Source organism: Peromyscus californicus, unplaced genomic scaffold (genome assembly GCF_007827085.1).
Source record: "Peromyscus californicus insignis strain IS unplaced genomic scaffold, ASM782708v3 Scaffold_17__1_contigs__length_78620276, whole genome shotgun sequence".
NCBI classification, from domain to species: domain Eukaryota; kingdom Metazoa; phylum Chordata; class Mammalia; order Rodentia; family Cricetidae; genus Peromyscus; species Peromyscus californicus.
Window position 1 is genome coordinate 27840158 of NW_026294469.1, and position 13117 is coordinate 27853274.

The 13117-nt window shown below is 50.0% G+C and overlaps 1 protein-coding gene across 1 annotated transcript; it reads left to right on the top strand.

The window, feature by feature from the left end:
- Positions 1–52: 52 nt before the first annotated feature.
- Positions 53–13088, top strand: Dele1 (DAP3 binding cell death enhancer 1). The gene is given in 14 exon segments (XM_052742037.1): positions 53–214; positions 913–1027; positions 1113–1230; positions 3231–3378; positions 4515–4673; positions 5016–5104; positions 5206–5302; positions 8022–8164; positions 9296–9454; positions 9541–9633; positions 11534–11575; positions 11577–11694; positions 12429–12656; positions 12826–13088. Coding segments are annotated over 13 exon segments (1539 nt in total). The 5' UTR covers positions 53–183; the 3' UTR covers position 12656; positions 12826–13088.
- The last annotated feature ends 29 nt before the right edge of the window (positions 13089–13117 follow it).

A 13117-nucleotide genomic window follows, 5' to 3' on the forward strand; every position in this document is an offset into this window, starting at 1 on the left:
CAGCGCCAAGCCCGCCCCTTCCACCACTTCCTCCCGAGAGCACCATCCTTCCGGCAGGGCGCCTTGCTGATTGGCTGGCTGGGGACTCGGCCTCTGGGGACTGCGCAGCGGCCGCGCTGGCCCCTGTCCGGTCCTTCGGCCTTGCTCTCTCGGCCGCGAGCTCTCTATGGTGCTGGCCGCGACATGTGGCGCCTGGCAGGGCTCCTGGGGCGAGGTAAGGGTCACCTGCAAGGCGAGTTCCAGCAGGCCATGGCCTTGGAACTGCAACGCGCCGCACTCCGCGGGAAGACAGCCCCGAGCGGCAGTAGGTGGGGTTAGGAGCAGGGAAGGCGGAGCGTAGGGGGCGAGTCGGGAGCCCTTGGAATTTGAGACGTGGTAGGGCAAAGTGGGGAGAAGGTGGAGCTTAAAGCCAAGGAGATGGGTGGAGCTCTAGAAGGGGAGGAGTCAATAAAAGAAAGCCAATGGAAAGAGGAGGAATTTAGAGACTCGTGCTCAGTATCGTGAGAATGTGTGTCTGCAGATTTATGGTTCTAGAACAGCAGTTGTCACTCATAGGAGAGTGTTGGAACTCCGCGAGAATCTTTTCAAAATAAACATGCTTCATTCTGAGGGGTCTGACTTTATTAGTTGTGGGGGTGGTACCTTGGGAGTCCTACTACCCTAAAGATTTCTGTCTTGTACCCTAGTTTAAGAACCTCTGCAAGGTTCTCAATAGTAGAGGGCTTGACTAGAATGCTGGAGGATGGAGTTCCATCCTCAGCACCAGAAAAACAAAACCACTGCACAGATAGATGTCAGTGATTCCTGGGTTCCTGGGGTAAGGCGCCCTCACAGACTAGAAGGAAGATTGTTGAAGCCATCTTTATTTCAGCCCATTGCTGTTGGTGTGACTGATCCTTCTTGCTCCCACAGTTCTTCCCCGCCTACTGGGACCTGGCTTCCGAGGAGTAACACCCAGGCCCACCAGTTCAGATGGGCCTCAGACAACCTTCACTACCCCGCTGCTTCCTAAATCCAACCTTGACAAGTGAGAGAGAGACTTAACATTCTGTCACATGTGGCCTCCTGCTCCCATTTTGTACAGAACTTAACAGCCTCTAATTGTAATTTAGGTCAGGTTCCTATGGTCCAAGGAGGAACAGAGACCCAAAGTGCCATAGGTGGAAAGATGCCTTCCACTGGATGTCTGCTCCTGTCTCCCCAAACACTCTTCGGGATGCCGTCTCATGGGTAAGGCTTCCCCAGCCCTGTCCTGTACCTTCAGCATAGAGGAGAATGATCTTTCATGGGAGAACATCGTAGTGTAGAAACAAGGGCATGATCATATCTACATGGTGAGGTCTTCAACCCTAAGCATGTTCATGGAAACATTGCCATCCCTCCAGCCTCTGCCATGAATTTATTCTTCTCCATTTGGTTTTATTTATTTAACACGTTTGAGCTAAGCACTAGGGACAGAGCAGAGAACAAGCAAGACATAATTCTTGCCTTCGTGGAGCTTAGCATAAATGATAATAAATTGATAAACAGCATGACTTACCAACATGAACTCTTATGCACACATGATCTTGTTTAATATCTGCAAAAATCTTACAAGGGGAATTTAACCTTCATTTCCTAGACAAGGACACTCAGTCTTTGAACATCAGTAATATACCTGAAGTCACATGGTTCTTAAGTAGAGCAACCAGATTTTGCTGGCCTGACATTCAAGCTGTACCACATGGTTGCTTTACCTAGGATATCTTGTAGAAACACCTAATTCAGAGCCCAGTGCATAATATTTGCTCAGTAAATATTTGTTGAACCGATCTCTAAGGTCGGGGATGCATCACAAACATTAGGTGTCATAGGGCAGAATCTTGACCCCACAGGCAGTGTTCCATGTAGAGGTTCTGGCTGTACACTATTCTGAAGGAAATGGACACATATATCACTCTTGGGTCTGCCACATCCCAACCCGGTACTTCATGCTTGATACAGTAGGCAAGTGGCTTGACTCCTCTGAGCTTTGCTTTTTATGTTTGTTTGTTTTTGTTTTTCAAGGTAGCATTTCTCTGTGTAGCCTTGGCTGTTCTGGAACTTGCTCTGTAGACCAGGCTGGTCTCCAACTCTGCCTCTTGGGTAATGGGATTGAAGACAAGTGCCACCACCGCCCGGCCACATTTTTTTTTTAAACCTGTAATTTGGTGTCATCAGCAGAGCTGAACTTGTGATATCTCCATGACATAGGCATGGCTGTCTGGGTTTCTATGGACTGGAGGCAGATTATACCATAGAGAAGGGAATATTTTTCCATTTTGTCACAGAGCTGAGCCCTAGGTCAGTACTACATGGATTCCTTTAGGGACCTGGATCTAGATTTCAAGGGCCTGTTGTCATCTCTAGGTTCTGTCGCCACTACCCATGTGGAAGGGCCTGCACACAAACTCTCTCCAACACCGTTCACCTTATCTTTCTAGCGATGGCGCCTTGTCTTTCTTCCTTCTGGCTGCAGCCCAGTCATCATCCTAGCCCTCTTTCCTCTCAGGCTCTTTGTAACCCTCTGATCTGTTTTCTTCTTGGTGTTTCGAATAATCGCTAAGTTATTGTGTTTGTTTCTCTGTGTGTTTTGGGTTTTGTCTCTTTTAACAAAAGACACAAATGTCAGGAGGGCACAGGCGCTGTCTGTCTTAACTTGCTATTATGCATAGTTCCTATTGCAACAAAGAAGTATTGGGGTGTCTCCAGCACAGGAGGATAGGGGTGAGCAAGCAGCTCCTGGGATAGGGGCTAGCTCAGCTGTTCTGTGACACCTTTTCAAACTTCCACTTGTATGTGTGCACTCTTGTGGTTGGTTGGGGACTCTGACTTGTCCCTGTATTTTAGGCTAAGCTCCAACTTAACACAGCATCTTCTTGCCTGCTTAGACCCTTTTATTCTGTCACTTGCTGGCACATGCATTCAGCATGCATTTTTAAGGCACCTAGTCTCACGTAACACTGCCCTGGGCTCCAGGGATACCAGAATGTGCATGGTCCATGGGCCCTGCCTCTGTCGTGCTTACAAACTAAAAGGGAGTGACAGACCCTAAGTGAATGATGGAAAAGGATTACAGAACAGCAAAGGCCGGGTTCAAGTGCTGTGGAAGTACATGGTGCGGAGCTGCCCCAGTTAGTCCGGAAAGGTTCCCGGCAGATGATGATTGACAGGTGGGGGCGGGGTTCCTAACATGCTGCTTTCTTTCTCAGGGCACTCTGGCTGTGCTGGCCTTGCACCTGGCGAGGCAGATCCACTTCCACGCACCCTTGGTAGCAGGACCTCAGCCAGCTGACCGCTGCTCTTGGCACAATCCCCTGTACCGCTTCCTCTACTCTTCCTGGTGGCACCCACAGTCCTGTGAGTTCTCCATCCTCGGGGGGGGGGGGGCAACAGGGGCAGGCTGGGATTGTCTCTGGGCCAGGAAGTATCTCTGGCCCCACCTCAGGAAAAGAGCCATCGGCAGCCCCTGGCCTTTCCTATCTGAAGGCAGAGGAAGAGGAGTGTGGGGAAGGGCTGTCCACACTGGGTGTGGGCCATGCCTGCCCTCAATGCTCCTCAGTGTCCTTCTGTCACCTCCCAGAGAGGAAGCCCCCACACCTAGGCTACTTTAGACCCTGGGTGTGGCTTCCTGCCCACTCCTCAACCAGTTAGGTTCAGTCCAGCAGTCAGTCACTCATCAGTAACTGAAACTATTGAATGTATTCTGGGTTGTGTGCAGAAAGCATATAGCCACATGATCAAAGCTCTGGAGTCAGATTTTAAAAGCTCCAACCCATCAACTACTGCTTCCTAACTACTCTTGTGTTCCCTGAAGAAATCGGTTTCAGTCTCCCCATACCTCAGTTTCTTTATCCATAAAATGGGATGATAATAATAATGGGGTTCCTTGGGAAGACCAAATTAGTTAACATGGGTCAAGGACTTAGCTCAGTACCTAACACATAGTATGCGCTTGGTCATTGTCAGCTGCAGTATTAGTTCTTGTGTTAGCATTAAGCAGAAAGCTGGGTGCTGGGCTACAGTAGTGACTGAGGTAGGCACTCCCTGCCCCTGGGAGAATTCAAGCGATTTATGCTCAGGATGGGAGGTCAGCATAAGTATGGATCCCTGTAGAGCAGTGTTTCTCAACCTTCCTAATGCTACAGCTGCTTAACACAGTTCCTCATGTCGTGGTGACTCCCAACCATAAAATGTTTTGCTACTTCATCACTGTAATTTTGCTACTGTTATGAATCGTAACATAAAGATCTGTGTTTTCCCGATGGCCTCAAGCCACCCACGGGGGTCATGACCCCCAGGTTGAGAACTGCTGCTGTAGAGGAAGGCCAGCAAAGGAGCAGAAGAGGAACTGTGGGAGGGAGGTGTCTCAGGAGTTTCAGAGTTCTTCCTCTGGCCTCCCCAAGCCTCGGGGAGGACTGCTGGGCGAGGGCTCCCAGCCCCCAAAGAGCTGATCCCATTCTTTCTCACCTGACCTTCTTGTTGGCTCTCTCCAGCACTTCGGAGGCACGTTCTTCCCAGGCCTGACCACCCGACTCCTACGTACACTGGCCTCAGGGAACCAAGGCTGGGCCAGAAAGAGCCCTCAGCTCAGCCCCCGTCCTGTCCTTCTGACTGCTCCCTGAGAGCTGGCCTTCTGAACCTACCTGAAGAAGGTGTGACCTCACCTAATACCTACAGAGTGGAGATGGACCTAACACCCACAGGAGGGGGAGGGGGTGGATGGACCTAACACCCACAGGAGGGGGAGGGGGTAGATGGACCTAACACCCACAGGAGGGGGAGGGGGTAGATGGACCTAACACCCACAGGAGGGGGAGGGGCTGGTGGGTGGACTTTTGTTTTCTGTGTGCCCAGCTGTCACCCCTGTTTGGCCTCTTGCTTTCTGGGGTGACCGAGAGTCACTGACGTAGATAGGGCAGACTGGGAGAGAAAGGAATGGAGAAGTCATATCCTCTCCTCTCCCTGACTGCCAAGTGTTGGCCTTTCCCTTGCAGAGCTCAGTGACTTTGACTTCCTGCATGCCAGTGGGGACTTCACATCCCAGGCAAAGGCGAACGAGGCCTGCCCTCCTGGAGAAAAAAATGTATGGTCCAGGTTTGGTACCCTGGATGCCCACTCCACTCTTGGGGCTGGTGGAGATCCAAGTGAACCATCCCTTGATGCTGCCTTCTGTTTCTTCCCCAGGAACAAGACAAGTCCAAGGCTCTTCCCCTAGAGGAGGCTGTGACTTCCATCCAGGAACTCTTTCAGCTCAGTGTTGCCATCGCTTTCAACTTCCTGGGTACCTGGTCCCCTCCTCAAGGCAGGAGGATGAGGAAAGGGAATGGGGGGGGGGGTGGAATACAGTCAGAGTAGAGAGTGTTTATCCTCTCCCAGGTGGGTAGACCAGAGGGGTCCAGGATCCATCCTTACTCTTATTCGTTCAGCCAGTCTTAAAGCTAGCTGTCATCTTGAGTTCAGTATTAGTCATTCCAGCTCCTGCCTTCCTGTGTGTATTCTTGGCAGCTGGGAGGAGAGACTCAGCAAGCTAGAGGACCATTGCTTTCCTTCAAGGGCATGGCCTTGAAGTTGCCCTTTATAGAGGTACGTAAGCCACAAAGTAGGCTTATGGCCATCTGTTATAGAGGAGGCTGAGAAATGTAGTCTTCAGCTAAATGGCCATGTGCTTCTCTGAAAATCCTGTCCTGTGTAGGCATTAGAAAATTTTAGAGGACACCCAGCATTCTCTGCCAATCTTAGAAAAGAGCAGTCTCCTGCCATTTGCAGCGGGCCCCACGTGCATAATGGGAAGGAACCCTTATCAAATCTGCGAACTCCACATGACTTGGCTATTTGTCCTGGTTCTGTGGTGACTTGGCTCTTGTCTTGAACCATCTAAGATGGAACCCTGGATTCCCAGCAGTACTTGGTGGGGCCTCATAGTTGTGTGGGTGAGAGGCTGGAGTTCATTCAGAGCATATTTACTGATGTTCACCTTTCCCAGCACCTGCTCCGTGTCCTGGAGATACGGTGGTTCTTTACTCCCGTGGTGTTCACGTGTGAATTGAAGGATAGTAAACAGTAAACTGGCCAGATATAGTGGTGCACTCAGGAGGCAGAGACAGGCAGATCTCTGAGTTCAAGGCCAGCCTGGTCTACAGAGCAAATTCCAGGATAGCCAAGAGAAACCCTGTCTCAAAAAACAAAAAACAAATGAACAAACAGAATTTCAGATGATAAAAGTTATGAAGACATTGAACAAGGGGATGTTTCACTAACTTGGGCAAGGAACAACTTTTCATGTAGAAATACGCTGGAAGGGAGACCCTTGAGCTAAACCTAACTGACAAAGGCAAGCTATTTTTGTTCCCATCTGGAGAAAGAGCTCTCCAGCAGAGGGAGAAGCCAGAGCAAAGGTGCTGTGGCAGCACTGAGTTTTATTAGTTAAGGGACAAAGGAGAGGTGACTGTGGCTGGAACTTAGCGATCACAGAAAGGGATAGAAGGATGAAGTCAGAGAAACAGCCAGGAGCCAGCTCAGGTACAGACGGTCCTGTGAGCCCAGGAGAGTAGGGATTTCCTCCGTGAGACAGGAAGCCACTGGAGCAGGAAGAGGATGGTCATGTGATCTGACTTACTCTTCCAAAGATCTGTGTGGCTGTTTACAGACCAGCATGGATTGAGGGGGGCCGGAAGGGAGACGTGCGACCAGCAGGAATACTTACTGAGAACTAGGAGGATGTGATGAGGGCTTCGCTGTGGCTAGAGGCAGCAGAGACAGGAGGAGGAGAGGAATCCAGGTTGCTGGTGAGCAGGTCGGGGCTTCTGCCCATCACATCTCCTTCCCGAGGACAGAGGACTCAGTGAACTCTGGACAGTGGATTTTCAGGAGGCAGGACAGTGAGTCTAACTCCGCTTGCAGAATGGAATGTGGCTTTTTTGTGTGATTTTTGAGGGCAGACTCTTCTCAGAGCCCTCCTGCCCGTTCCCCCATTCATATATTCATTTATTCAGCAAGTGCTGAGCCCTGTGGCAGAGCACAAAGGCAGCACAAGCTATAATCATATTTTGCATTTATGTAGAATTTTCATCCCATGCAAAATTACTTCTCCGTTCTTGTTCTGCCTGCCTCGAGGATTTTACAGTATAATTGAGGAGACGGGGCTTATTCTTTTGTACCAGCTGTGTCCATAGACAAAGGTTTGGTATATTAGGAAAGTGCTCAAAAGAGTTGAAACCCCGAGTGTGGTCTGAAGGTTCTAGAGGAGAGACAATGGGAGGCCTGGTGATGGAGGCGGAACCCAGGGCTTCAGGCAGGAGCCAGTTTGAGCAGAGATGAAAACTGGCAAAGTTAGTCCTGCCTGTGCAGTTCCTGTTTCCTTAATGCCTGGGCAAAGCAGCGGGCCCTGACTTTGGAGTTTGATGTCAGCCAGGCATTGGCTGTCTTCTGCTAGAGCTTCCTCCTCGACCCGTAAGACTAGCTGAGCAAGATCGCCTGTGTGGTGCAAGTGCGCAGTGGAAACCCTCTCCAGCTGACATAAACCAAAGAATCTCTGGGCTCTCTTGACCTGTCCAGCCTCAGGGGGAATGGGGATCATGAAGCTCCAGAGACCCAGGGGCCAGCCGTCATAGTGTCTCAAGGTTGCTGCTGTCAGAACACTTAGAGTTCTTTTTTCTCATGAGAATCTTCTCAGCCTGATTAAGAATCACGCTCCTGACAAAGTCTCAGTGGTGGGGAAGAGCACAGGCATGTGATTGACAGCCCAGGGGAAGGGTTGTTCCCAAAGGGCAACCAGAACTATTAGCCAATAAGCAAGCACAGCCACCCCATCTCCGGCAGCAAACCTCCGACCCCCACCCCCATGTCTCTGGCACCAGTGAGCCAGCTGAGAAGTAAATGCAGCACACCTGTATCAGCACAAGACGAAGAGGGATTCTGGGAGGAGATGAGCAACCTGAGGGTCTGCTTGAGCATGTGGAAGGTCACAGTGGAAATGTGTTTGTGCTCCATGCTTTCTACAGGGACAGAGAACATGAAGACGGGGAACTACACAGCAGCCTTTTCTTACTTCCAGAAAGCCGCAGACCGTGGCTACAGCAAAGCGCAGTACAATGTGGGCTTGTGTCTCGAGCATGGCAGAGGCACCCCTAGGGACCTCAGCAAGGTACTGACCCATCCCCAGACCCAAGGAGCTCAAAAATGAATAGGGGCTAATCATTCATCTTCTGCCCCTGACTTCACTGGAGCCCAGCTGTGATTCCAAAGTAAATTTCCTAAATTATAGAAATGTACTCCAAACTCAGGCAGGGCAGGCATTTTGCTTTCTTTGCAACTGTACTCTCAGAGCCTAGATTACACCTTGATAAATAGATTAATTTTAAGATAAAAGGGTAAGTATGCAAGGGTGTCATTGTAAAATATTTTGTTGAGCCGTATGTGAAAGGAAAGGGGAAAATCAACTTGTTCTTTTATGTCTACAGGGCCTTAACAATGATATATCAGAGCTGTATTGACAGGGAAGATATTCATAATATAATGTTATGTCTCTTCCACTGTATGAGTGTATATTCATACATAAATATAATGTGTAGGGCTGGAGAGATGGCTCAGCAGTTAAGTGGACTAGCTGCTCTTTCAGAAGACCTGGGTTCAATTCCCAGGACCCACATGGCGGCTCACAACCACCTATAACTCCAGTTCTAGGGGATCTGACATCCTTTTTGGCCTCCACAGGCACTACACACATGTGGTGCACAGACATACATGCAGGCGAAACACCCATGTATACAAAATAAAAACAATAAAATAAAAATATATAATGTATACACATGTACACAAGCAAACATATGTAAATGTATACACAGTGTTGCAGTGTGTATAACATATCCATGGGTGGGGGGACTGGAAGCCTATACACTAAATTTTTACAAAGAATGATCTTAATTGAACATGGTAACACACACCTATAATTCCATCACTCTAGAGGCTGAGGCAGGAGGAATTCTACACATTTGAGGCCAATCTGGGCTATATAGGTAGTAACAGGCTGCAGGAACTCTATATCAAGACTCCTCTCAAAAAGACAATGGATCAAAAACACCAACAAAAAGTCCTAATGCTCTTTAGGAGGCAGGATATCTTGGGGTTTTACGTTTGTATTTTGGGTTTCTGTTTTTAAATTTGACTTAACAGCATTTACTTGACTAACCTATAATGATTATGTATTTATTTGAATGATTTTCATTCAAAGGAAGAGGCAAATTACCTGCAGACTGACTGTTTCTCGTTTCCCCAGGCTATCCTCTTTTATCGCCTGGCCGCCACCCAGGGCCACAGCCTGGCTCAGTACCGCTATGCCCGGTGCTTGTTGCAAAGTTCAGGCTCTTTGTCAGACCCTGAGGGGCAGAGGGCAGTGTCTATGTTGAAGCAGGCTGCAGACTCTGGCTTGACCGAGGTGAGGGCCACCGGCGGGGTCTGTTCTCAGTGAGGTATGCAGAGCCTGGAAGTGACTAAGATGCCCGTTTCCTTCCTCCCTGACAGGCCCAAGCGTTCCTTGGGGTGCTTTTCACCAAGGAGCCCCACCTGGATGAGCAGAGAGCCGTGAAATACCTATGGCTGGCAGCCAGCAATGGGGTGTGTATGAGATCTCTGGTCTGTGCATGTTGGGGATCAGGTCTGATAAGAAAAGGAATTGGGAACTGGTTCTGAGCTCTGGGCTCATGATATATTTTCCAGGAGCCTTGGGCTAGCCACGTCATGGCTCCTACTGTGTGACCTTGGACAGGGCCACTGGGATGCTGAGCTTAATGGGGATACCGCTTGGCTGCAGTGGAAATACTTGCTCTCAGACATTGTGAAGTGTGGCACAGCAGGCCTTCTCTCTGCCAGCCACCCAGCCTGTTGCTTGCTACACATTCACCACATATCGGGCCATCACTTCTTGATTCAGACCTGTTTTGTCACCTTTAAAACAAGCATAATAATCCCCACTTTAACTGTCTGCTGCTTCACAGGGTTAGTGGGAGCATCAGACCAAGGCGACAGGTGTGCGAGCTCTCTAAGCTGTACCCGTGACCAGTCATTGTGGTGGCCTGGGAAGTCAGACTCGTGAGAGAGGCATACTGGGTTGTCTGACCTGGGTGTGGGCATTCAAGTGGCATAGCCCAGTTCGTTCCACAGGGAATTGGTTCCATGGGATGTTGATGAGGAATGCCAGGGGAATGATTACTTGGACCTCAGGAGCACTAAGTGAAAAAAGTTGTTTTGCTTGTAGACAATCTCAGAGCTCTTTATCACTGTGAAATGCCAAGGTGATCTGTGGTTCACTGGATTCCCGTTGTACCTGGAAGGGTCCGGAATCCTGGATTGGAGCGGGCAGTGTGCACAGTGTCACTTCCCTGTGTAGGACACTGGAGCACTGTGTTGGGACACAGCCCCCTCTTCAACCTCTCGGGAACTGGGTTGGTGACTAGGGGCTTAGACTGCGTAGTGTCGTTAGGTCTTATGTCTGCCTGCTGCTACGTTCTGCCCTGCTGCAGCTCCAAGTCTGCTGTATTTATTACAGACTGGCCTTCATGTCACCTAAGAGGGAACAGAGTATGTAGCAGAAACTTGTGGCGCATAAAGGAGCAATGGGACCATGACCGCGGTTGGGAGTCTGTAGAATTTTTTTTTAAATTAATTTATTTATTTCTGTGTTATATGCATTGGTGTTTTGCTATGGAACTGGAACTGGAGTCACAGACAGCTGTGAGCCACCATGTGGGTGCTGGGAATTGAACCCAGGTCCTCTGGAAGAGCAGTCAGTGCTCTTAACCACTGAGCCATCTCTCCAGCCCTAGAATTTTTTTTTTTAATTGAGGGATTAAATATGATAAGAGGTCTCCAGTAAGGGAGGAGAGCTCAGTGGTGTGAGAAGGTGGAGGGGAGTCTGATGTTAGCGGCACTGTCCTGAGCACCTTTCATACAGACAGCCTGAGTAGGGAGTGCTTCTGTGACCCCTGTTCCGTAGGTGAGGAGACCGAGGCACCTGGGTTGGAAGCCAGGAAGGCTAGCCTGCACGCCAGGCTCTAATGCCTACTTGTTCTGTGGGCGTGCTGCAGTGAGGAGACAGAGCCCAGAGCCGCAGGCAAGGGGCGGAGCCCCTGAAGAAGACATGCTTGTGCTGTGGTTTCTGATTTACAGCCCTCTCAGGTGGAGTTAGGAAGGTGGACCTGTCTTTGGGAATACTCTGTACTCTGGCCTCTGTCAGAGGCCAAAGCTTACCTCCCGGTGTCCTTCCCATCTAGGGCCGAACCCTTCTGCAGTCGTTTTTCAGCCAGTCCCAGCAAGAGAAGCCTTCATAATGGTGGGGTGGAATCTCCTCAGGCAGAGGGACCTAACTCCTTGGCAAGCACTGGGCCTCTAGCACTTCACAGTTGAGGGGCTTGGAATGTGGCCGGCTGCACAGATAAAGGCTCAGTATACCCGCCTGACTCCACCTCACTCCTGGCTACGCATTCCAGTTCTTCCGTTTGTCTGTCTTCTCCTTTAGGACTCTCAGAGCAGATTCCACTTGGGAATATGCTACGAGCGGGGGCCTTGGCGTTCGGAGGAATCTGGGCGAGGCTGTGAAGTGCTACCAGCAGTCAGCAGCTCTGGGGAACAAACCCGCCCAGGAGAGGCTTCGGACCCTCTTTAATGTGGAGGCCGCAGGTAATGCAAGCCAAGGCCTGGTTCCTTCCAAGCTAATGCCCTGTGACAACAAAGGGTGGTAGCCCCCGGTCCCCTGGTCCGTCCTGGCCCCAGCTTTCAGAGCAAGGTAATCTTGTGCTTTGACCTCTGCTGTCACTGAGCTGGGCTCCACGCCTTTCAGCCTTGGTGTCTTCTCTGACAGAGGAGCAGTACAGCTTAAGTCCTTAGCTTGCTGTGAGCACTACATTTCAGGAAGACAACGGGCTTAGCACAGACAGTCCTGGTGGTGCCTGCCAGGAGTTGCAACATTTGGGATGCTAAGGCGTACGTTCCCGGGTTGGCTTGGGTAACACAGCCAGACACCGCCTTTCAAAATAAAGCAGAGCAGAGTCCAGCATACAGTAAGTATTCAGTAAACCAGTATGTGATGGCTGCTGTCATGATATTTTGGGAGAGCCAGTGTCTTGAGGCTGACCGAGGTACCTTTCTAGGCCTATGAGAGCCCTACTCACTTCTGAGTCACTGGGGCTGGGCCCCATGAGCAATGCCAGGGGAGAGCCAGGCCTTTAAGAAGTCCTGCTGCCAGGCATGGTGGCACACGTCTTTAATCCCAGCACTCGCAGCAGAGGCAGGGGGATCTCTGAGTTTAAGACCTGTATAGCCTACAGAGTGAGTTCCAGGACGTTGTAGAGACCCCATCTTAAAGATCCTGTCGGAGAATTGCATGATAAACATTGCTGTCGCCTCTCTTGTAGCCCCAGGGCCCAGCAACCTGGCCATGACAGGACTGAAGTCTTTCTCCAGCCCCTCCCTCTGTAGCCTGAACACCCTGTTGGCAGGTGCCTCAGGCCTGCCTCATGCCTCAAGCACTGGGAACCTCGGCCTCCTCTGCAGAGGGAGCCATCTTGGAGCCAGCCATGGAGCCCCCAGCAGGGCTATACCATCCTTGGAAAGGAGTCTCCTGAGACTGGGTTTTGGCTAAGGTGAGATAAAATGCAGCCCTGGCTAGGGAGAGGGTGGACTGGAGGTTGGGTGGCAAAAATTGGGTGTTAGCATCCCTTCCTAGAGTAGCAATTCCAGTTGGTACTCAGGTGCCCACCTGTTTGAGGTATGTGGCTAATCAGTGAATTTGTCTTTTTTTCCACTTGGTAGCCTCACAAGTAACACCAAAAATACTCATTCGGTGACCCCAGAAACCCTTGTCACCGTTGCCTTTGTTTTTGAGCAAATAACTAACCTCTGTTCCTGTGCCTCAGTTTCCCCACCTCAGACCATATTATAGTTTGCCAGTAACCCTTGATGTGTGCATGCCCCTGGTAGTTGACAAGATTTTACGTGGCATGTAAATCAAGATGCTTTACTTTAGTAATATGTTTAATATATAATGCCAAATATAATGAGCAAATTGGCCTATAGTTCTTTTGCATTTATGTACAAAACTAAC